Source organism: Poecilia reticulata, linkage group LG17, assembly GCF_000633615.1.
Source record: "Poecilia reticulata strain Guanapo linkage group LG17, Guppy_female_1.0+MT, whole genome shotgun sequence".
Taxonomy (NCBI): Eukaryota; Metazoa; Chordata; class Actinopteri; order Cyprinodontiformes; family Poeciliidae; genus Poecilia; species Poecilia reticulata.
The window spans coordinates 10354541-10378361 of NC_024347.1; the positions used below are offsets into that span (position 1 = coordinate 10354541).

At 38.1% G+C, this 23821-nt stretch overlaps 1 protein-coding gene across 8 annotated transcripts in view; it reads left to right on the forward strand.

The window, feature by feature from the left end:
* Nucleotides 1–20795, forward strand: part of agla (amylo-alpha-1, 6-glucosidase, 4-alpha-glucanotransferase a) — a 157962-nt gene extending 137167 nt beyond the window's left edge. For 5 of the 8 annotated variants that reach the window (XM_017309976.1, XM_017309975.1, XM_008433499.2 and 2 more), the window contains 7 exons: nucleotides 639–774; nucleotides 10817–10929; nucleotides 11012–11223; nucleotides 11312–11409; nucleotides 13116–13203; nucleotides 18792–18925; nucleotides 19039–20795. In XM_017309976.1, the coding sequence (XP_017165465.1) occupies nucleotides 639–774; nucleotides 10817–10929; nucleotides 11012–11223; nucleotides 11312–11409; nucleotides 13116–13203; nucleotides 18792–18925; nucleotides 19039–19156 (899 nt within the window). In that variant the 3' untranslated portion in view covers nucleotides 19157–20795. Of the gene's footprint in view, nucleotides 1–638; nucleotides 775–10816; nucleotides 10930–11011; nucleotides 11224–11311; nucleotides 11410–13115; nucleotides 13208–18791; nucleotides 18926–19038 lie in introns of those variants that run through there. The other 3 variants (XM_008433503.2, XR_535914.1, XM_008433504.1) reach the window with 3 other exon arrangements.
* Nucleotides 20796–23821: the final 3026 nt, after the last annotated feature.

Consider the following 23821-nt stretch of genomic DNA (forward strand, 5'->3'; position numbering starts at 1 on the left):
TTCACTACATCATAAACAGTGTTTCCCCTTTCACAGGAGAAGCACTAAAACGTACAAAAGACTAGATTCAAACTAGTTTTTCTCCATACATTTTTGGCCACATGATGGTTCAGAGTTGTGTTCATGGTAATGGTTAGACAATGGTTAGTAGTGGTTAGACAGACACTTTCTCCATAATGCAATATTTGATATATTTCTAATCACATTTACTTATAAAGTATATGAACATTAATCTTGTTACCTTGTAAAAAGTATTTGCTGCAAATCCGTGATTTGAGGACTGCCAGTCATAATGATTGACGGCTGCTATCTACCGCCACTGTAACCTCCATTATTAAGTTATACAAAATGACAAGTTTGGGTAAACAAAATAATTAGCTCCACTATTCGCGCAGTAGCGGATTAGCAGAAGTGTGCCCACCACTGCAAACTGTTATTAACTAGCACTATGTATATGATAATTTTTATGTACTTAGTATCAACTTTCACTTGTATGCTTACATAAGTGGATTGGTTAGAAGTTAATTGATTTAATATTTGTTAGATTGCAGTAACCTGCATATGAATTGGACTGTTTGAGTGCCTTGAAATCTGTTGTAATTTGACAGAAATGAACTGCAGCTTTCTGTCCTTTTAAGGGTTCAATGTGGTTGCTAAAGTGGACCCAGCAACAGGTTTTGTTACCGGAGGAAACCGCTTCAACTGTGGCACTTGGATGGATAAAATGGGGGAGAGTGACAGAGCGAGGAACAAGGGGATACCTGCAACTCCAAGGTACTTCACCCAGATGTATGCCTTAAGTCACATAGAGCTCATTTGTCTGATTTCTGATAGGTTCAAAATCTGCCATCAAATGGAACCTAAGGGCCTTTGAAGTTATCAACAAAAAGCTGGTGATTCAAACAACAGTGTTCACCTGTGTTGTCTTTAGTCATTTACTGATTTTCTGTTCTGACATATCCTGGCCTAGTGTCTCATTTTATGGCAGTTGTGACACAGTTTTCTTTGCAGGGCACATATTTCTAGAATGCTGTACTTTTCCAGATTTGCACATTTGTTTTCATATCCTCCTTTTTTATCTTACTGTGTTGTCGTTTCTAATGCATGTATCTATTCTTATGGTGGACCTCCTCCACTGATCTCTCCTTGTCGCCCTGTTGGCTCACCTGAGCAGTCACCTGTTTACATTGTCTGACAGTCTATATCATTTGAGCCAAAGACAGACTCGCCATCAATTGCTGCTGGCGGGAGAGTTCTTTAATCCTGTGTCCCAACAACAATGAGGTCTTGGACGTTTTCCTCTCTTTTCTCCTGAAAACTGACTCTCATGGATTATATTTCTCCAACTTTCCCATAACAATAGGAAAATCATCACGATTCTCCTCTTGAGTGAAGTGAAAGAGTAATAAATCTTCTCTGCTTCATTGCCCATAGCATAAATCAAGCAGCTCAAATGCACTGGTCCGTCATCTTTATCCAGTTTTGTGGCTATTCTGTAGCGTTCAAACCTCCGTTTCCAATCAGTTTATTTTGTCAGCTTTTCAAAGGAAAAGTTCTCCGGCAGGTTAAACTTTGCCATACTTTTGCTACTTTTCACAAGGTGATGTAGCTGTCTGAGTCGCTTCTGACACCATGTAAGAATAATAACAACAATAATAATGCTTTATTGATCCCCTAAGGAGGGAAATTTTGTCCTAGCATAGTACTCCATCCATCCATCCATCCATCCATCCATCCATCCATCCATCCATCCATCCATCCATCCATCCATCCATCCATCCATCCATTTTCTGTACATCCTTGTCCATAGTGGGGTCGAGAGGGGTGCTGGTGCCTATCTCCAGCGAACATTTAGGGTGAGAGGCGCGTACACCCTGGACAGGTCGCCAGTCTGTCGTACACAATACAACACAAGTAACGCATTACTGATGTCGGACCACTTTTTTCAGTAAGGAGTAATCTAACGTGTTGCTATTTCAAATCCAGTAGTCACACTACGGTTATCGAAATCACTTTACATTACTGTGCGTTACTATTTTCTTTTGTAATTTAATTTTATTTCCTCTACATGTCTTGGGGAGTAACCGCCATTTCTATGCGACAATATCAGCAGCGACAGAAACATAAACAATGTAGGGAAGAGGGGGATGCGCATTTTGTGGGGGATGTGGGAGCTAAATCCTATTTATAGTTTTCCAGGCAATACTGGAACACACAAAAACATGCACAAATGACTTCAGTTCAACCATCTAAGTGGAGACACATTATTGATGTTACTATTATAAAATAACTTGCAATTAAGTATTGGCAAAGATCAATGTAATTTTCACAGGTGTTGTTAGCAGCTGCTAAAAAAGTTACTTTTAATGTAACTTGGTTACTTTCCAAATCAAGTAATCAGTAATATAAGTTACTTTTTCAAGGAGTAATCAGTAATCTGATTAGTTACTTTTTCAAAGTACTGTATGTTCCGCACTATAAGGTGCACCTAAAAACCTTCAATTTCCTCAAAAGTCGACAGTGCGCCTTATAATCCGGTGCGCCTTATATATGGACTAATATTGAGCCACAACAGGTCTAGCAACTACGGTAAGCAGCCGCCGACTTTATTTTCCCCCATAGAAGAAGAAGTGCGCAGTGCATGCTGGGATAGTTGTCAGAACGCTGGTTTGTTAATAAAGTTTGATAATACATTTAAAGCCGGGGGGCGGAGGAGTGGGGGAAGAGAGAGACGGAGACTGTAGCGGCAGCGTGTCGGTTGGTCTGTTACCCAGAAAGCAGTTGGGCACAATATCGCAATACCATGAATTAATCAACGATTGGGGCAGCCTACTACATAAAAAACTCGGGGACCGCTTCTTTACAAATGTGGATGTGTAATAATAGAGTACGGAACAAATTGGCAACCCAAACTGTAGCGTCTATTCTATGCGCCTTATAATACGGTGCGCCTTGTATATGAAAAAAGTTTTAAAATAGGCCATTCATTGAAGGTGTACCTTATAATATGGTGCTCCTTATAGTGCGGAAAATACGGTAACTATGCCATCACTGGCCATAATAGTCCTAAGGACACACACATATTGCTCAGTGCATTACTAAATATTCAACATTTAAAATGCACAGCTCTAGAGACTATGTATGTATTATAAAGTCTGATAGCCTTGGGCAGAAAAGACTTGCTGTAGCATTCTTTAGAACATCTGGGCTGCAGTAATCTTTGGGTATGTCTGCTCCTTAGACCACCATGCTGTAGAGGGGATGAAAGGCATTATCCTTGACAGCCCTGATCTTCTTCAGCAGTCTCTCATCACCTCTTCCAATGGAGGCAGCTTGATCCCCACAACTGACTTAACCTTTCTTATTAGTTTGTTGAGTCTAAGTTATTCACCTTCATTGCAGCACCCCAGCACGCCACTGCATTGAAGATGGAACTAGCCACTGATGACTGATAGAACATGAAGAGCATCCTACTGCAGATGTTAAAGGACCTGAGCTTCCGTAAAAAAATAGTCTGCTCATGGCCTTTTTGTAGAGCACATCAGTGTTTGTAGTCCACTGTAGCTTCCAGTCTAAGGTAATACCAAGGTACTTGTAAGATTGAGCCTGTTCCACATCTACCGCTGAGATGGAAATTGGGAGCAAATGTGATTTCTTACTGCAGAAACTGACAACCATTTCCTTGGTCTTGTTTACATTAAGCAGGAGTAGGTTCCCTCCGCACCACGTCACAAAATTGTCCACCAATGTCCTGTGCTCCACCTCCTGTCCCCCTTCCACACACCCCACGATAGTTGTGTCATCTAAGTACTTTTGCATATAGTACAATTTGGAACAGTACTTAAAGTCCGCAGTGTAGTTGGTGAATAAAAAGGGAGACAGCACAGTTCCCTGCTCCAATGTTACATGGTTAAAAAAAGTATACTTTAGTATATTTCAAACATACTTAAATTTGTGAAAGTACACTTTAAGTATACTAAATATTAAGTGTACTACCTATAAGTATATCTGAAGTATACTAAAAATGAAAGGTACAATGAAAGGTAAAATAATATTGTTGAAATGTCATGGGCAGTGGCGCAACTACACATTATTCAGGTGGATGCGAAAACATAAATCGGCACCCCCCACGAAGGAGCGTAGAAACATACCCCGTTATTTGCGCGAGGTGAAGGACCGTAAGGCGCGCTGAAGTGTAATACATAATCGGTGCGCCGATTCAAAACATCTACAATAATGATAGTAACATTAATAATAAAATAATTGTCAGTGCAAGTAGCCTACAAATTCTTTGGTGGGGGGCGGTGAGGGACCTGGATAAAGGCTAGGGGGGCGCTGGCCCGAAAAAGGTTGAGAAACACTGTGTTAGAAGTAGAAAAAAATAGTCAGCAATGTCAGAGTCAGTTGATGTTTTCATTAACTATGAAGCTGTTTTAAGTGTGAACTTAAGGAGACAAATTACCTTAAAATCTTTCCATCCATGATCTGAACACACTGGTCCTTGCAGGGTGGTGAGGGGGGGGGCTGGTGGTGCCCATCTCCAGCAGCCATCGGATGAGAGGTGGGGTTCACCCTGGACAGGTCATCAGTCCATCACAGGACCCTGAAAGCCAACAACAAATAAAATGTATGAAAGAGAAATGTTAGATTAACAAGGGGAAGAAATTCTGTCCAGTTATCTTTAAATCAAATCATGTTTATTAAGCACTTGGTGTTGGTAACACAGCAGTTTCAGTTGTTGAAAATGTAGCTAGCTCCTCATTAAAACAAAACAAAAACAAACTTACATCATGAAGACAATGTGGAGGTTCATCCTCAGAGCTGGTTGGTGATCTGGTGGAGTCAGARCTTCTTCTGAGACAAAGTCTTTAGTTTCCTAACACCTGATTTCTCTGGCTTCCTCTTTCATCTTCATTTGCTTAGACTGCAAACCTATGTTGAAGATAACATTGATGAACGAGTTAGAACAACAACCTCACAATATCAAAGTCTCTCTGTCTTATGTAGCTTAATTAAAACCAGGTTAGTTTATTAAAGTATAAGTCGCAACAAACAGCCTGCATGCAGTTATAACATGAAGCTGAATGATTCATACTGTAATAATCATACAAGTCACAATAAAATTGATAAAATAATTATTTATGAAATGAACGTAAGTTATACATATTTACTGCACTGTTTATAATTAATTTAAGATAATTAATAAGCAAACTTACCACCAGCTAGCAACACTTGGCAGCCTTCGTCCCTCCGGGCTCCTTTTGTGACACACATTTCATTTCCATCGGTTGTTGTCCCGTTGTGTTGTCGTCTAACTCGGATTAGGACGTCACCAGCTTGAATTTACCAAAATTAGTAACTATTATCAAGGCCCTCTCTACTTTTAAGCCAATATTATGCGAGTAAAAATTGCGAATTTGAACAGCGTCTGTTATCTGCGTTCAAGTTTTTTCTTCTGTTTGTGGCATTTTTGAAATAAAGGAAAGTGTGCAATACCGCCACCATCTGGTCTGGAGTGTGAACTGGAGCAAATGCTGTTGATTATAAGGTTTTACATCACACATCTTAAAAATCGATTCTTAAAAATGACATCATGATTATCATTTTTTAATACAATTTTAATAAATAGTAAAAGATTATTAAGGCACTTAAAAATTCATCCTTTTTAGGTGCTTAAAAAGTATGCCTACATATTACATTAAACACACTTTAAAGGTGCCTAAAGGATATACTTCTGCATATGTATCAATTAGTTTTATTTTGTAATCAGGTTGCTGCGTGATGCAGACTTCTGCCTAAGTCACACTTGAAAATGAGATCTGGATCTCAACGGGGTTCACCCGGTTAAATAAAGAAAGTGAAGGCATACTTTATTAGCCTAAAACTTACACTGAGATGTAATTTAAAACATACTGAAACTAATAATCTAAAGTAGTGTTAAGTGAATTTAAAAACAAAAATATTTTGAGCATATATTTTTAAATATACACAAAATATATTTTAAATATACTTGAGAAAGTGTATATTTACACTTGGGAAAATATATATTTTGTTCACTTAAAGTATACTTTTATTTAATATATTAAAAGTGTATTTTGGTACAATAATGTTTAAGTGTGTTTAAAGTTCTAATTTCGAAATTAGTACAATGAAAGCCCCCCCTCACCACCCTGCAAGGATCAGTGTGTTCAGATCATGGATGGAAAGATTTTAAGGTAATTTGTCTCAAGTTCACACTTAAAACAGCTTCATAGTTAATGCCAACATCAACTGACTCTGACATTGCTGACTATTTTTTTCTACTTCTAACACAGTGTTTCTCAACCTTTTTCGGGCCAGCGCCCCCCTAGCCTTTATCCAGGTCCCTCACCGCCCCCCACCAAAGAATTTGTAGGCTACTTGCACTGACAATTATTTTATTATTAATGTTACTATCATTATTGTAGATGTTTTGAATCGGCGCACCGATTATGTTTTCCCGTACACTTCAGCGCGCCTTACGCTCCTTCACCTCGCACAAATAACGGGGTATGTTTCTACGCTCCTTCGTGGGGGGTGCCGATTTATGTTTTCACATCCACCTGAATAATGTGTAGTTGTGCCACTGCCCATGACATTTCAACAATATTATTTTACCTTTCATCCGGAAATAGTGTCTGTTCATTCTTGCCATACAGTCCTCTGTATTAATTATTGCTTGAAAGGTCTTGCCATACCAGTTTATTCCTCTGTATTTACTTTAGTTTTAGTTTATTCTTGCATTTTGTTCTTCATTCATTTCCATTTAGTTTCCTTTGATTAGTATTATCCTCTCTTGGTTTATTGCTATGTCCACTTTAGTTTCTTTCCTGTTGCTACATTTATTTTATCGTTTATTGACCATAAGTAATCTTCACTCATCACCTGCTGCGCCTCCTAATCGTCATGTGTTTCACATCATGTGTTGATTTTTCACTGTTCAGCGTCGGATTCTGTTTTTATGCCATAATTCACATCTAGTTCGTCGCTCCGTTTTTGCCCGCTTCTCATATTTCAGAGTTTTGCTCAATGTGCGCGGCGTTTTTTTTTTTTTTTTTACTCCCTAAGGTGCAGGGCGGTCTGGAAACATCGATGCGGGAAAGGCAGACTGACATAAACCTTTTAAAACGGAAACAATTTCTGCATTCTGATTATTGAAATTTAAAAGTGCTGTGTTGTTCTATCACCCGTTTCATACCGGACCACTTACAGCACCGGTGTTAACGCTATAAAATGAACGCTCTCTATCGAGGTATCACCCATGGAGGAATTTCTTTATTTAAATGGGTTCATTTTTCAGAGGGATACACAGTGAGGGCATCGTGATTTTAGTAATTACATGTTTATCAGAGTGATTTTCTGTTGTCCTTCCATGGTAGCGGGCAGCTTTCAAACTGAAATAAAAAAACTTTTTAATATAAATTGCTGCTTTGACATGATCACAGAACTGCCAAAACATAGCCTACATAAATACCAGAAAAAGTGAATCACAGCAGCGTCATCAGCGGGTGTAACGCTGAACTGATGCGGAGCGGAGCTGCGCCATGAAGCTAAAAACACTGAATAGAAGAGCTGCCATCGATACAGTTGCAGCCAAGCATGTTTTAATGTTGCACAATGCAGTTTTACTAAGTTGCTCAAAGTCTAAACTGGTATTGTTGTGGATTTAAGGGGTAAGGTTTACCTTCGACCAAACGCCCCCCAAAGGCATCCCAGCGCCCCCTTTTTGTAAAAATGTCCGCCAGCGCCCCCTGCCGTCCTCTGAACGCCCCCTGGGGGGCGGTACCGCCCACGTTGAGAACCGCTATTCTAACATAAACAGGCAAAGACGACACCCAGAAATGTTTTTCCACCCGAGGCATCCGGTTCCAATCATCATCAGTTCTGATGATGCACATACATGGCGAGTCCACAACGTCTTAAAATTGTAAGTATTATTTTTTTATTTGCCATTTTTCTTTCTTCTTTAAAATACAAATACTTTCTCTGTTTAATTGCTCTATTGTTGTTTTTTGTAGGTTCCTGTAAGGTGCAGTGAACGGGAATCTTCTGTCGTTGATCCTCACTTTCATGTTTAATTGTCACCCTTAAATTTTCATGTTCGTTGTGTTCACTTTTGATGTGTAAACTGATAATTTATGTAAAGTTCATAAAGTTGTGGGTAAAATTGGACAATGTAAAAATGTCGGTAATAAAACAAAATATTTGAATTACATTGGGCATCTTGTGTAATTAATCTTTCCATGTAATTGTAGCCTAAAACAATGTAAGTGCTGTAGCGTAGTTATGCATGTAATGTACAAAATAGGAAAGTAGGAATAAAGACGAATTATGAGTAATTAAAATTGTAGTTTATTATCAATAACAGGAAATCAAAAATAAAAACTAACTTATTTAAATACATTACTAATATATTAATAGTATATTTAAAATATATTTGAAGTATATTAAATATTTTTAATATTATTCTATGACAGAATTTTTACACTTAAAATATAATAATTATGTCAAAATATAGTAATAAAGCTCTGAAATATTATATACTGCTCAAAAAAATAAAGGGAACACTTAAGTTTTCACTTAAGTGTTTAAGTGTTCCTTTTATTTTTTTGAGCAGTGTATTTAAAAAGTATACTTTAAGTACATTAAGTACAACTTGATGTTGTTCCAAAAAAGTATTTATAGTATACTAAAGTATACTAAAAGTTGTAATTGAATACTATTTAAATAACTACTAAAGTATACTAAGCACAAAAAAGTTGTTCCAAAATAGTACAGTTTAAGTACATCAGCTAAAATATGTTAAAATTTAGTATACTAAAGTATACTTTTTTTTACTTGGGCAGTGCTTTACTAGAATCTACCTGTGATGCATGTGACCAGAGTCGGCGTAAAGTCCTGACTTAATGAAAATCATTGTAACCTTTTTATGCCACGTTAACTAAGAACAGCTGAAAACTTACCGGGTTTATCAACTGCGGTAGCAATTTGGGTCCAACTCCTCTCCTTGTCATTTCTATATTCTTTGCACGAAATGTTGAATAAATATTAATGTTGTTTCCACATATCTCCAATGTCCCCTGGACTTGGTGTTGCGCCATTTCAGCTGTTTGGGAATCCCCTCGTTATTTTCCCTCAAAGCACGGAGGAGAATCTGCGCTTTCTGATTGGCTACCTGTCACATTCAGCTTTAAGCTCCCAGTCGGGGAAAACCCTGATTTAGATCGGAGCGGCCACGACGTTCTAAATCACACTACAGAATGATCGGCTACGAAATCACCAGCGACAATCTTAAATCGGCCAACAATCTTAGATTATCGTAAGGGGAAAATAGGGGCAAAAAATTGTGTAGTATGAACTACTGCATTAGGTAGTCGGATGTGCCCATCTTCTCTATTTAAATCTAGTGGTTACTGAAGTGCAATATAGTATACAGGCTTCATAATCTGCATTCTTTTGGTTGAATGCATTATTTATTTCCACTTGACTTTATGTTTAGTTTTTATTCAAGTACGTTTTTTGTTAATGGAGACTGAGAATCCATTAACACTGGAACTGATTTAGTTGGTCAGTTCCAGTGTTGTGTGTTCTTTTGAAAATAGTGTTTCTATCTATGGCAGGAAATCGCATGCATTATTAGCCATTCCATTAAATCAGTGTCAAAAGGTCTTGAAACAATATGAGGCATGGAAGAAGCTGTATGACACCATTAGCTCACCACAGATAAAGCACTCAGAGGCGTTTTACGTGGTTGCAGGGGACTTTAATTGTGTGAAACTGATGGATGCTGCCCAGTTTTCCCAGCATGTTAGCAAGGGACCCCTCATTGCCAGATGCACTAAATAAGTTCTGTCCCCGCTTTGAGGAGCCTAACATCCCCTCAGCACCAGACTAATACCACCATGTATGACCACAGCAGATTTGAGGAAGACCCTCCAGGAAACGAACCCTCGTAAGACCTTTCATATTTATTTGCACCCACATCTGGGATCAGGAGCCTGTGTCCAAATTTCGTACCACAAACAAGCAAATGTAATGAGCTGGTATGACAATAAAAGTCTTTGAATTCTTGAATCATTCTCTTGCGCATTGGTCAAGAATGTCCATATATTTTCTTTTTGATAGTCTCGAAGTCATATTTTTGCTATGCATTGCTCATGTGCTTGCCTACTGATGGCGTGGATCACTTCTTGTTCAGAGTTGTGGGAACTATAAGCTAATTTGCAGACTCCATTTCCTGCTTTGACTTTTTCTATCTTAAAGTACTAAAACAACACGCTATTAGAAATACAAGCCTATAATGATGTAGATTTTTTAATTTTTAAGTTGAAACACAATGAAAACCTGTTCACAATTATGCATTTATTTTTCCAGGTTCTCCTGTCCTCTCTCTTTCTTGTTGCTTACATTGAACTAACAGTGAGGGAACCTATTTTATACTAATCCATACAAGGTGTTAATCTAGTGACCTTCACTTGTTTTAGAAAATTTCTGAGGTTCAATTTATAAAAAACTAATTCATAACCAAGACCATTTAGCAATTATTTTGTCATAAAGCAATATAATTTACAATACAATTATCAAATATGACTCAAAAACATTTGTTTTAGAGTACAGTAAATGTATCTTCCTTCGTTGTTTGGAAATATTGGTGGATTTTTTAAATAATCAGTTTAACAGGCAGTTGTAATCTTATTAGATAGACTGAAGCATAAAACAAACAGCTTTGTAATTATTCATAATTGTACTCGAGAATGAAAACCAGGATACTTGCTGGTGTGTTTTATTGTTTTTGCAGAGACGGCGCGGCGGTGGAGATAGTTGGTCTGAGTAAATCAGCAGTTCGTTGGCTTGTGGAGCTGCAGTCTAAAGAACTGTTCCCCTATGATGGCGTTAAGGTGCACAGAGATGGTAAGGAAATAATGTTTCCACATATCAAATGCTCTGCTTGTTCCTACTATTCACCTAGGTTAAATTCTTTGTTTTGTCACAGGAAAGGATGTGTTCATCTTGTATACTGAGTGGAACAAGCAGCTTCAGGAGTCCTTTGAAGTTGAATTCTGGGTGTCTGGGGACTCACAGGACCCCAATGAGAAGCACCCTGATTTGGTGCATAAAAAGGGAATTTATAAAGATAGTTATGGAGCTTCCAATCCCTGGTGTGACTACCAGCTGAGGCCCAACTTTACCATCGCAATGGTGGTGGTATGCAAAAAGCAGCGTTCATCTTCAACTTTTTATTTTGTTAAAGTATCTAATCAGCCAGTGAAGACCCACTGTGTTTGTGTGACAGGCTCCAGAGCTGTTCACGCTAGAAAGAGCATGGAAGTCTTTGGAAATAGCTGAAAAGAAACTCCTGGGACCACTGGGAATGAAAACTCTTGACCCAGAGTAAGACTTCTTTTCCCACTCAAAGACTGCAAACATTCATTTCATTGTATAAACACTGGATTAATGTTAATTTTAGATGAAATTATGGAAGCCGGCATAAAAATGACTATTTTTTTGTCTGACTCTACACTGTGTTCCACATTATTATGCAAATTGGATTCAAGTGTCATAAAGATAAAAAGTCTTGTTGCGCTATTAAATTTATAGATGGTATTGTGTGTCAGGGCTCTTGAATCACTATAATTTCAGAGAGCTGGGTTGATTAGTTTGTCTGGTGAGCTCAATTAAAGGAACTCTACTTAAAAAGGATGTTCCACATTATTAAGCAGGCCACAGGTTTCAAGCAATATTTTAAAAAGAAAGGATCTCTCTGCTGACGAAAATCATCTGATAGTGTAGTGCCATATGACAAGGTATGAAACCATTAGATATTTAACGAAAACTGAAGTGTTTATTATGCTGTGAAGAGATTTGTGGCTGATTCAGAACAAAGATGGGTTTGTGCAGATAAAGGCTTAATGAGGAAGGTTTCTGTTAGACAAATTTATCGGATTAAGAGAGCAGCTGTTAAATGCCCTTACAAAGCAGCAAACGGTTATTTGATGCTGCTGGTGCCTCTTGAACCTCAAGGTGGAGGATCCTCCAGAGGTTTGCGGTGCATGAACCTACTATTCAGCCACCCCTAACCAGTGCTCACAAGCAGAAATGGTCGCAGTGGGCCGTACATGAAGATTAATTTTCAAACAGACTTGTTCACTGATGACTGCTGTGCAATCCTTGATGGTCCAGATGGACGCAGTACTGGATTGGTGGTGGATGGCCACCACATTCCAACACGGCTGTCAACAAGGAGGTGGTGGAGTCTTTTTTTTTTTCCGAAATCATCGGGAGAGAGCTGGTCAGCTCCTTCAGAGTCCCCAAAGGTGTGAAAATGACCTCAGCAAAGTATATGGACTTTCTGACTGATCACTTTCTTTCATGGTTCAAAAAGAAGAGCCGTACCTTCAGTAGCAAAATCATATTTATGCATAACAATGCATGCTACAAGGAATACCGCTGTGTGATTCCTTGCAGCAAGACACAGGAATGCTGCAAGGAATTCCTGTGTGCCCCTTTTATGGGCATAATAGAGGAGAAACTCATGGTGTGTTCACCATCCTCCTCTGACCTCAACCCTATTGAGAACCTTTGGAGTATCCTCAAGCAGAAGATCTGAGGGTGCGATGCAGTTCATATAAAAACAGCAGTTCTGGGAAGGTATTCTGTCATCCTGCAAAGAAATTGAAGCAGAAACTATCCACAAACTCACAAGTTCAATGGATGCAAGAATTGTGCTGGTGATATCAAAGAAGGGTCCTTTGTTAACATGTAACTCGGTCTGTTAAGATGTTTTACATTGAAATAGCTTATGATTTTAGTACCTGTGACCACTTATTGCTGCACTTTCAAAGAATGACTGTTTACAGTTCTTTATAATCCATAAAATGTTTAGAAAAGCTGCTGTAATTTGGAACAGTGCATTTTGAGTTTTTTATTTTGGAAAAAGTTCTCATTGGGAGCTTTGTTCAGTAAAATTTTATTTATACTGTAATAGTTTATGACTTGAAAATTATACTGACCATCATTTGCATTGAAGAAAATCTGAGAAAATATCACTTGCATAATAATTTGGAACATGGTGTTTGACAGTGTCTGTGTTTCCATAGTGACATGGTCTACTGTGGTGTTTACGATAATGCACTGGACAACGACAACTACAACCTGGCCAAGGGCTTTAACTACCACCAAGGACCTGTAAGTAAGCGAACCCTCTGCTTCAGTGTTAGTGCATACACATTGAAAAGTTCATTACAGGAACTCAATTGAAAAGTTTCAGTACTATCTGCTGCTGAAACTGTGGCAGCCTTGACACTCAGAAAGAAACAAAATTGCCTTGTTTCTTTCAGTTCATTTTGCAGAATCAAATTTAGAAATAACAGTAATTAGTTTTCTCACAAACGAAGAATATTACTTGAGAGCAATAGGGTTTTAATTTAGAAACGGAAGCTTGCTGAAAAATGTCTATGTCCTATATGGTGTAAATACACTCTGTAGTACTTGCATGAATTACTGTAATAATGTAACAATATATCAATCTACATTATGTTCATTAAATGATTAATAATCCAGTTACATCAATTGAAAATACAAATATTTTCAATTCGCCAAATTAAAAAAAAATCTTTATTTTAAAATTTTAAAATGTTTTATCCGTTGGGCTGATGCAGGTGAGAAATAAGAAAGAAAAGGGTCAAATCATCCATCCATTTTCTGTACACCCTTGTCCCTAGTGGGGTTGGGAGTGTTGCTGGTGCCCATCTCCAGCTAACATTCTGGGTGAGAAACGGGGTACACCCTACATGCCGGTCTGTTACACGGCAGCACAGAGACACACAGGACAAACAACCATGTACACACACACCTAAGGACAATTTAGAGAACCAGTTAACCTAACAGTCATGTTTTTGGACTGTGGGAGCACCCGGAGAGAACCCAAGCATGCATAGAGAGAACATGCAAACTCCATGCAGAAAGATCCCGGGCCAGGAATCGAACCCAGAACCTTCTTGCTGCAAGGCAACAGCTCTACCAACTGTGCCACTGTGCAGCCCGGGTCAAATCATGTTTTAGTAATTTTTTTGTGATGCCAACAAAAATTCTACTGTTATCCAAGCAAATCAATATAATATCTAAGACCAGGATTTTAGCGCGTTCATTTTTATTAATAAATTATATTGATGTTAACATGTTGAAAATTTTAATCCAATTAGTTGCATTTACACTAAAAATTACAAAGGTTCTAGACAGAACATTTGTATTTAGGGGTCCACCAATTTATCAGCCAGTTGATTTATCAATTTTGGGAGATCTGTGATCGGCCGATACTTACCGTATTTTCCGCACTAATAAGGCGCACCTAAAAACCTTAAATTTCCTCAAAAGCCGACAGTGCGCCTTATAATCCGGTGCGCCTTATATATGGACCAATATTGATCCACAACAGGTGTAGCAATTACGGTAAGCAGCCGCCGACTTCATTTTTCCCGTAGAAGAAGAAGAAGAAGCGTGCGGTGCATGCTGGGATAGTTATCAGAACGCTGGTTTATTAATAAAGTTTGACTGACCTATTTACCTACCGACCGTCTAGAATAGCGGTTCTCAATGTGGGCAGTACCGCCCCCCAGGGGGCGTTCGGAGGACGGCAGGGGGCGCTGGGATGCCTTTGGGGGGCGTTTGGTCGAAGGTAAACTTTACACCTTAAATGCCCAACAATGCCAGTTTAGACCTTGAGCAACTTGGTAAAACTGTATTGTGTAACATTAAACCATGCTTGGCTGCAACTGTATTGATGGCAGCTCTTCTTCTATTCAGTGTTTGTTAGCTTCTTGGCGCAGCGCCGTTCTCCTGCTAGTAGCTTCATCGCATCAGTTCAGCGTTACACCGGCTAATGACGTTGCTGTCATTCACTTTGTCCGGTATTTCTATGTTTTCGCAGTTCTGTGATCATGTCAAAGCAGCAACTTATATTAAAAAGTGTTTTATTTCGTTTTGAAGGCTGCCCGCTTCCATTTAAAGACAACAGAAAATCGCTCTTATGAACATGTAATTACTAAAATCACGATACCCTCACTTTGTTTCCCTCTGAAAAATGAACCCATTTAAATGAAGAAACAAAGAAATCCCTCCATGGGTGATACCACGATAGAGAGCGTTCATTTTATGGCGTTAACACCGGTGCTGTAAGTGGTCCGGTATGAAACGGGAGTGATAGAACAACGGTACCACAGCACTTTTAAATTTCCATAATCAGAATGCAGAAATTATTTCCATTGTTTTAAAAGGGGTATGTCAGTCTGCCTTTTCCCCATCGATCCGCTTCCCGACCGCCCTAAACCTTAAGGGCTTAAAAAAATAAATTAATTAAAAAAAATTGTGGGAAATAAAACGGAGCGACGAACTAGATGTGAATTATGGCATAAAAACAGAGAATCTGACGCTGAACAGTGAAAAATCAACACATGATGTGAAACACATGACGATTAGGTGGCGCAGCAGGTGATGAGTGAAAATTACTGATGGTCAATAAACGATAAAATAAATCTAGCAACAGGAAAGAAACTAAAGTGAACATAGCAATAAACCAAGAGAGGATAATACTAATCAAAGGAAACTAAATGGAAATGAATGAAGAACAAAATGCAAGAATAAACTAAGAAACTAAAGTAAATACAGTGGAATAAACTGATATGGCAAGACCTTTGGAGCAATAATTAATACAGAGGACTGTATGGCAAGAATAAACAGACACTATTTCTAGATAAAAGGTAAAATAATATTGTTGAAATGTCATGGGTTTGTTGAAACCACATCTAGTACTGAGAATGAATATATTTAATATGAATATGTTATATATATAACAGTACATAACTTGTCACTTATTTATGTTTTTAATTAGATTTGATATATTTATTTCTTCAATATTATTTTTCATGTCAGTGTTAATGTCATGAGGCTGATGACTCCATGACACTTTCAATTTGACTCATTAGGATTTGATTAAGAGCCAGATTTGTTCTTTGTAATTTCTGTCCAGTAAAACTATTAATCTATAATCAATAGACAGGTCTATATAAAGATATAATCCATGTTTCTGTCTCATATTTGTATGGCATTAAAAGGACCTGGAAATTTTGTTCCAGGAACTTTTGTTTTTCCACTGAAAGCTCTGGTTTACACAATAAATGCCATGTGGGTGAAATTTTATGGATGATACTCTGATGTCCCATTCTCCTGAAGGCAGCACAGAGCTGCACCACCAGAATCGGGCAGAAACACTAAAGAGAAGAAGAGTTATGATTAATATAATTGCAGTTCTATCCATGTTTTAATGTTGCAGAGCTCAGTCGTTTGCAAATAGTTCAAAGTTTAAACTGGCATGTTGTACATCTTTTATCTGTTCATTTTGTGGAATATTTAACAACTAGAAAATGACACAGAACAAGAATATTTTTTCCACACTGATTGGCTGCTGTTAGGCCTACCAAGTTTAACTTGAATGTTCATTGCATTTTTCATAGACGCCTGTGAAAATAATTTCTATTCACATGGCTTTTTTGTTCTCTGGGAAATTATTGTTGATGATAAATACAGAAACAAGCATAAAAATCAAAACATCTACAATAGTGATAGTAACATTAATAATAAAATAATAGTCAGTGTAAAGTAGCCTACAAATTCTTAGGTGGGGGTCGGTGAGGAACCTGGATAAAGGCTAGGGGGGCGCTGGCCCAAAAAAGGTTGAGAAACACTGGTCTAGAATCAGGTTGTCTACAGGTCATTTAGTACCACGTTCTCCACGAACATGCTGTGCGTAGGCCTGTCATGATAACAAATTTTGCTGGACGATTAATTGTCTAAAAAATTATTGCGATAAACAATAATATTGTTTCATGACCTTTTGACACTGGAATGACTAATAATGCATGCGATTTCCTGCCATAGATAGAAACACATTATTTTCAAAAGAACACATAACACTGGAACTGATGAACTAAATCAGTTCCAGTGTTGATGGATTCTCAGTCTCCATTAACAAAAAACGTACTTAAATAAAAACTAAACAACATAAGGTCAAAGTGGAAATAAATACTGCATTCAACCAAAAGAATGCAGATTATGAAGCCTGTATACTATATTGCACTTCAGTAACCACTAGATTTAAATGGAGAAGATGGGCACATCCGACTACCTAATGCAGTAGTTCATACTACACGATTTTTTGCCCCTATTTTCCATTTACAATAATCTTAGATCGTTGGCCGATCTAAGATTGTCGCTGGTAATTTTGTAACCGATCATTCTGTAGTGTGATTTAGAACGTCGTTGCCACTCTGATCTAAATCAGGGTTTTCCCCGACTGGGAGCTTAACGCTGAATGTGACAGGCAGCCAATCAGAAAGCGCGGAGGAGAATCCGTGCTTTCTGAGGAAAAATAACGAGGCGATTCCCAAACAGCTGAAACGGCACAACACGAAGTCCAGCGGACATTGGAGATAATATGTGGAAACAACATTAATATTTATTCAACATTTCTTGCAAAGAATATAGAAATGACAAGGAGTTGGAGCATGATTTTCATTAAGTCAGGACTTTACACTGACTCTAGCCCAGGGGTGGGCAATCCTGGTCCTCAAGGGCCGGTGTCCTGCAACTCTTAGATGTCTCCCTGGTCCAACACACCTGGATCCAGTAGCTGAATCACCTCCTCAGTGCAGTCAGGTTCTCTTGAGTCCTGCTAATGATCTCATTATTTGACTCAGGTGTGTTGAAGTAGAGATGCACCTAAAATTTGCAGGACACCGGCCCTCCAGGCCTGGAGTTGCCCACCTCTGCTCTAGCCACATGCATCACAGGTAGATTCTAGTAAAGCATTGATTAATGCCTGGTTTTAAAATTACAAGTCCAGTTAACTGACAGGCAGCCAATCAGGAAAGCGCGGAGGACTTGTAATTTTAAAATCAGGCACCTGGGCACAAAATAATGGCTATTATTTTGTGCCCAGGTGGCTGGACCCCACACGGCATCGAACCCGAGCGAACCGTTATACCTAGAATTTCTGTCGGCTAATGTGTCTCTCAGGTCTTGAAAATGCGCCGACAATCGGCCAACAACTCGTGTAGTGTACGCTGGACTAAGGAAATGGGAAGGGAGGGTCAGTGGAGAGCACCAGAGTTGAACCTTTTTTCATTCAGTGTCAACAGAAAGAAAAAAAATAGGTAGGAAGAGACGATAAAGCCGATAATTAAAATGAGGTTGATAGGTTTAATTTATTGTGCAATTAATTAATTTATCATTTATCGCGACAGGCGTAGCTATGCGCAAACGGAGAAGGGTGACCATCGTCCGGCCACGCCCCGACCCAGTCGCGGAAGGCTCTCCTCGCCGACTGGAGTCGGACTGTTTTGTTGACATTCAGTTTAGTTCAGCACCATCTAGTGGATGCATAACGTAACTCGTGTTACAGACCTTCATGTGTTTTTTATAAAGATAGCTGAATGGGTATAAACACACTTTGTGCCTATCTGATGGTTGAATAACCTAGATAACATTAAAAACAACAAATATCTTTGTTGTTGAGCTCATTTGTCAATTTATTCAATAGTTTAGCAGCAGGAAGGGTTTTTGAATTGAAAAAGTTGCTTATTTTTGCGCTACAGAGTGTTTTTTTTTTATTTTTTTATTTAACATGAAGTATTTAAACACAGATGGAGGGCATTTAAGGAGATGGCAGACAAAAACAGTCCAACAATAGCAGCACTTAGAACTGGATCTTTTTTTAACAGGAGTGGCTGTGGCCTGTTGGCTATTTTCTCCGTGCTAAGCTCTACTTTGCCAAGAGGTTAGGGGAGGAGACCTACTCCAAGACCGTCATCCTAGTGAAAAATGTTCTGTCACGACATTGCACCCACTTGGAGAGGTAATAGTTTTCAATTTCCATCTTCAGGTTTTTATTCTAGTACGATACCATTAAACTTTCATCATATTGTATGTGGCTTTCATTATAAGTTGTCTCATCCTGTGTTGCCTCAGGTCTCTATGGAAAGGCTTACCAGAGCTGACCAATGAAAACGGCCAGCATTGCCCCTTCAGCTGTGAGACCCAGGCCTGGTCTCTGGCTACTGTGCTGGAGGTGCTCCATGATCTGTAGAGATCCCATGAAGCTGTGAGCCACTCCCTTCCTCTGACTCATTTTCTGTCATCACAAAACTTTCTTGTAGTATCCCTAAAGAATCCATGGAACAATGACATCGTCAGCCAAGTTTTCCAGAATAAGTATTGTAAAGTAACCAGGTTATTGTATCAAAGCATTTTAAGGTTAAAGCCATTTTTCTCTCCCCCTGGCCCTGTTTAAGGAATCAACAAAATGCCATTTTGATCCAGTTGATCTCAAAATTTAAAAAGGTTTTCATTGGTTGTCACGTTAATAAAAATTTTGACAGAGATAACACTGGAAAGCACCTGGGCTGTGTTGTTGTACACGTACAGTTCAGACCAACATACACTAAACCAGCTGATTATTACTGTAGTAAAGGCTTTTTAGGAACTGTACATGTTCCTCAATTGAACAGCGTTCTTAGCTGTACCTAGCTGTTCCTTTTTAGGACCTTTAAGGCTTGTTCCTAAAAAGGAACAGTGGTCCTAGTGTTCCTAGCTTCAGTGAATGTTTTCTCCTGAATTCTTACTTTTGCTATATGTTCAGGATTTTTAATTGGATCATGATGATACTGACCTGAGACCTCCATCAGATCAGGTCAGGTGTTAGTGATGTTATAGCACAAGATAGCTCTGCTAACTTAATACTGTGGAACTGGGTACCATCTGCTAATAAAGGACCTAGAGTTTAAGTTTAGACCTTAAGTTTTCTAACCTGGTGATGGAAGCTGTACTTTTTGTCTTATTTCTTATGTATTTTAGGAAAATAATTTTAACAAATTAAGTTAAATTAAAACATAAATAGCCTGAGTAGTATTAAAAAAATCTATATCTACTATCTGTTGTTTTTAGCCGTCATGTTTTATGAGAACTGTGATTCTATTGTTGAATGTCCCAATGGAGAGTTTAGCTAATGTTCTCTCCATGTTCTTTCACAGTGAGACGTTTTAAAAGGCTAAACCGTTATGGTGTTAACATTTCAGAACATTTACACACTCCTTTGGTGTTGTGTGACCACATAAAGTATCGATTTCATAAAGTTGTGCAGTGCATCTAACTTTTCTCTAACAGTGACACATTTAAACCACACGTAATCTTAGAGAATATTCAAGGGTTTCTATGGAAAACTGCTGGATGCTATAGATATATACTGCTGTTGCATACATCTGGATGGTCAGTGTTGTTAATTGTAACCTAGATAGAAACATGCTGAATAAACTGTTACAAGACTAAAATGTGTGTATTTATAATTACAGTTGGCTTTTTTAAATATCTGAGCTGTTGAAAGAGAAGGCAAAGGTCAATGAGGTAGTGATGGCTAAATGAAGACTCATGAAGCAATGAAGCTTCCCAGCCAATTGATTTGCCCAAAGGTTCATTACTCGGTGGTTCATTCATTCCTCCCTCACTAGTGACATCTGCTGCTGAAACTGTGGCAGCCTTGACACTCAGATAGACATTCTTTAAAAAATTAGTAAATGCAATATTGTGAATTAAATCCTATTTAACTGTAATCTTGTTTAGTTATTAAAATGATTTGTAGTCGAACTAATCCTGGTATATGTTGACTGTCGGTGGCTGTTTTCATTCATGTCACAGACAGATTTGACAATAAAGACATTTGTTTTAGTGTATTGGGAGTGTGGTGCTTGTTGGGGCAGTTCTTTGAGTGTTGATTTGCCTCCTGAAAAACAAATTCTTCAAAACTTCTCTTTTTCTTGGATTTCTATTTTGCTCTCTGATCTGATCACTTACATTTTTACTCATCTGGACAGGATATTACTCTCCCAACAGCTTTAAGTCTGTTTCTGCTGTGCAAAACTGATATATCTTTGCTGATCAAAATAATAGTGGAAGTTTCCAGAAGGTGAGAATTTTGGAGGTGAAGGGGTTAATTATTTTTATTTAAGAATCTTGTGAATGATCATCTCAAAGTATTCCCAGATGTCCGAGATTTTCTTCTTGCTGACTCCATCTCAATCAAGCTTATTTGTGTAGAACATTTCAGCAACAAAATTATAAAAACATTATAAAAAACACAAAAATATAAAGTCAGAAAATACACCATAATCAACAATTGAGAAAAACTGTATCAAACATTATGTTTTGATGAGTGCCATCATCAAAATCATTAATACACATCAAATATGTTGGTCAATATTCCTTTTATTTCAGCTACTGCCGAAGACAAATACTCTTCTCCGAAGCATGACCAAATACAATAACCCAGAGGTGTGCAATCCAGTCCTCGTCGGTGTTCTGCAATTCTTGTAAAATAGCTTCAGTTAAATAGCTGAATCACCTCCTAAGTGCAGTCAAGTTCTTCAGAGTCATTATTTGACTCAGGTGTGTTGAAGTAGAGAAACATCTAAAGGTTGCAGGACAACAGCCCTGGAGGCCTGAAGTTGTCCAGGGCACCCCTGCAATAACCCATGACGCAGCATGGTTCGTCACGCTTTTTTTTTTAAAACCAACAAGCAAAATGAAGCAGTCAAGTGACCCATGCAATGTGAGGCAGTGTTTGTTGCCAGTCATGTGATTTTCATCAAGACGACACAAGTGTCAAAACAGGACTTCATCTGACACCCCCCCTTTTTACTCAGTACACACCTCGAAACCTGGCTTCAGATATCTCACTAGTCAATAGGCCTGGTTTAGAACAATTGAGAGACACGTCAAGAACTTAGTTCTCCATATATGGTTCGCACTATAACTGGGGGGTGCCCACAGAAGGAATTCTGATCGCTTTCTTCAAAAAATGACAAAACATTTAAAGAAGAAGTGAAGTTATGCTAAAGACCAGGGTTGTGCACAGACCTTTGGAGGGACAGGGGCTCAAAGTTAAAAAGGAGCACATTGAACAAGATCTTAAAACATCGTACAAAAACAACCCATATTAATCAAAAATCTAATATTTAATTGGATCTTACTGCATCATTGTCATCATGTGGGGACAAATGTAGTTCCCAGTTAGATATAATGTTGCTGTTCAAGGGTTTCTGCTGCTGACAGTGCTGACTATTGATTTTGTATTTATCTTAGACTGTAGTTTTTAAACAGACTATAGGAGAGAAGCTCACTTGTTATGAAATATGTTATGAAATAAGCAAATTTGAGTAAATTTGCAAATTTACTCAATAAACCCTAATATCTGACTCAGAGCAACTTGACTGCAGACTGCTCTAAAGATCAAAAACGCTCACAAGGTTTAACTCTACATATTTTTTTTGATGTTAGAAACTTTGAGAGATCCATTCCTGGTCCCAATACCAATGGGACAGTACGCCCCTATTCAGGCATTTGTGCTGCTAAAATGTACAACAAAAACTTCTTTTAAATGTACAGTATGGGAATTTTTTCCGTCCAAAGTCATTGCTGGAGATATTTGGCTGTTCAAATGTGCTTTGTTATGACTTGTTGAATACAGGACAAAATTTGATGTAATCACACATGCTCAGTAGAGTGAAACAAAAATTATTTAAATACTTTTGAAAATGTATTTCTCTCTCTCTCTCTTTTATAGAGACATACACAGGTTGCTCTGTCAATATTGCCATATTTCCAAAACAGCAATATTAAAATGTACTAACAGAATTTAACAGTCTGTGATTTGACTAATCTATACTGAGTATTCAGCTGTTACTCAAAAAAAACTCTGTTGCTAAAAGTTAATTTGGTTTGTAGTGGTGCTAATATGCTACCAAAGATCAAATTAAGGACAAACATACTGCATATAAAAAAATAAAATAGGGAAAAAGGACCTGATGCTACATTGTGAAAAATAAAAACACAATAGTTCTTCTCAAAAGAAACTATGAATATTGTGACTTCATAGATCAAAAATGTTACTAGAAATTCATAAGAAACACGCTGACATCAATTTTTGTCCCCTCTACCTTGAGAAGAAAACATTTGTTTGAAAACGTTTTCTTAAGATGATCTTCTAAAGAAAATAAAAACCAAATAGCTCTCTCCCTGCCACAAAAAATAAGATATTAATTTCATAATTATGTAGGAAGTTTTTCATGTAATGACTTTCTGCAAAATAAAACAACTATCGATTTCTGTAGGTTTTGTGACTGAGATTTTGAGAACACACCTTTCAACTGCAACATCATTAATGTTTTTAGAAAAATTTTCAAAAGTGAATATTGTACGAAAAATCTATTCCATCTTTGTTTTAACATAATAAAATTTGTTCTTGTTCTTCTAACAGGGGATGAAGAGTTAAATTATATTAATGATTTAATCCTCTAAGATTTTATACTGACAGAACAAGGGTTTTTAGCCAATAATCAGTGATTTATTTTATGCTCTGCTAATTAACCTTGACCCCCTCTAAACCTATATTTAAACACCATTAGTGATGATGATGTTCTTAGTAGGAAGGGCACCCTAAGTCAGATTCTGCCTAAGGCCCCATGTTACCTTAGACCTTCCCTGTATGAAGGCTACCCATCTTTCTGCTGGATGCTCACCTCCATCATATCCTGCCAGCTGTGGTGTGAACCCGCCTGGTAGCAATGTTAGGTTAAGGTGAAGCAAAGAGCAAAAGGGCACTTGGGGCACCATCCATCCATCCATCCATCCATCCATCCATCCATCCATCCATCCATCCATCCATCCATCCATCCATCCATCCATCCATCCATCCATCCAT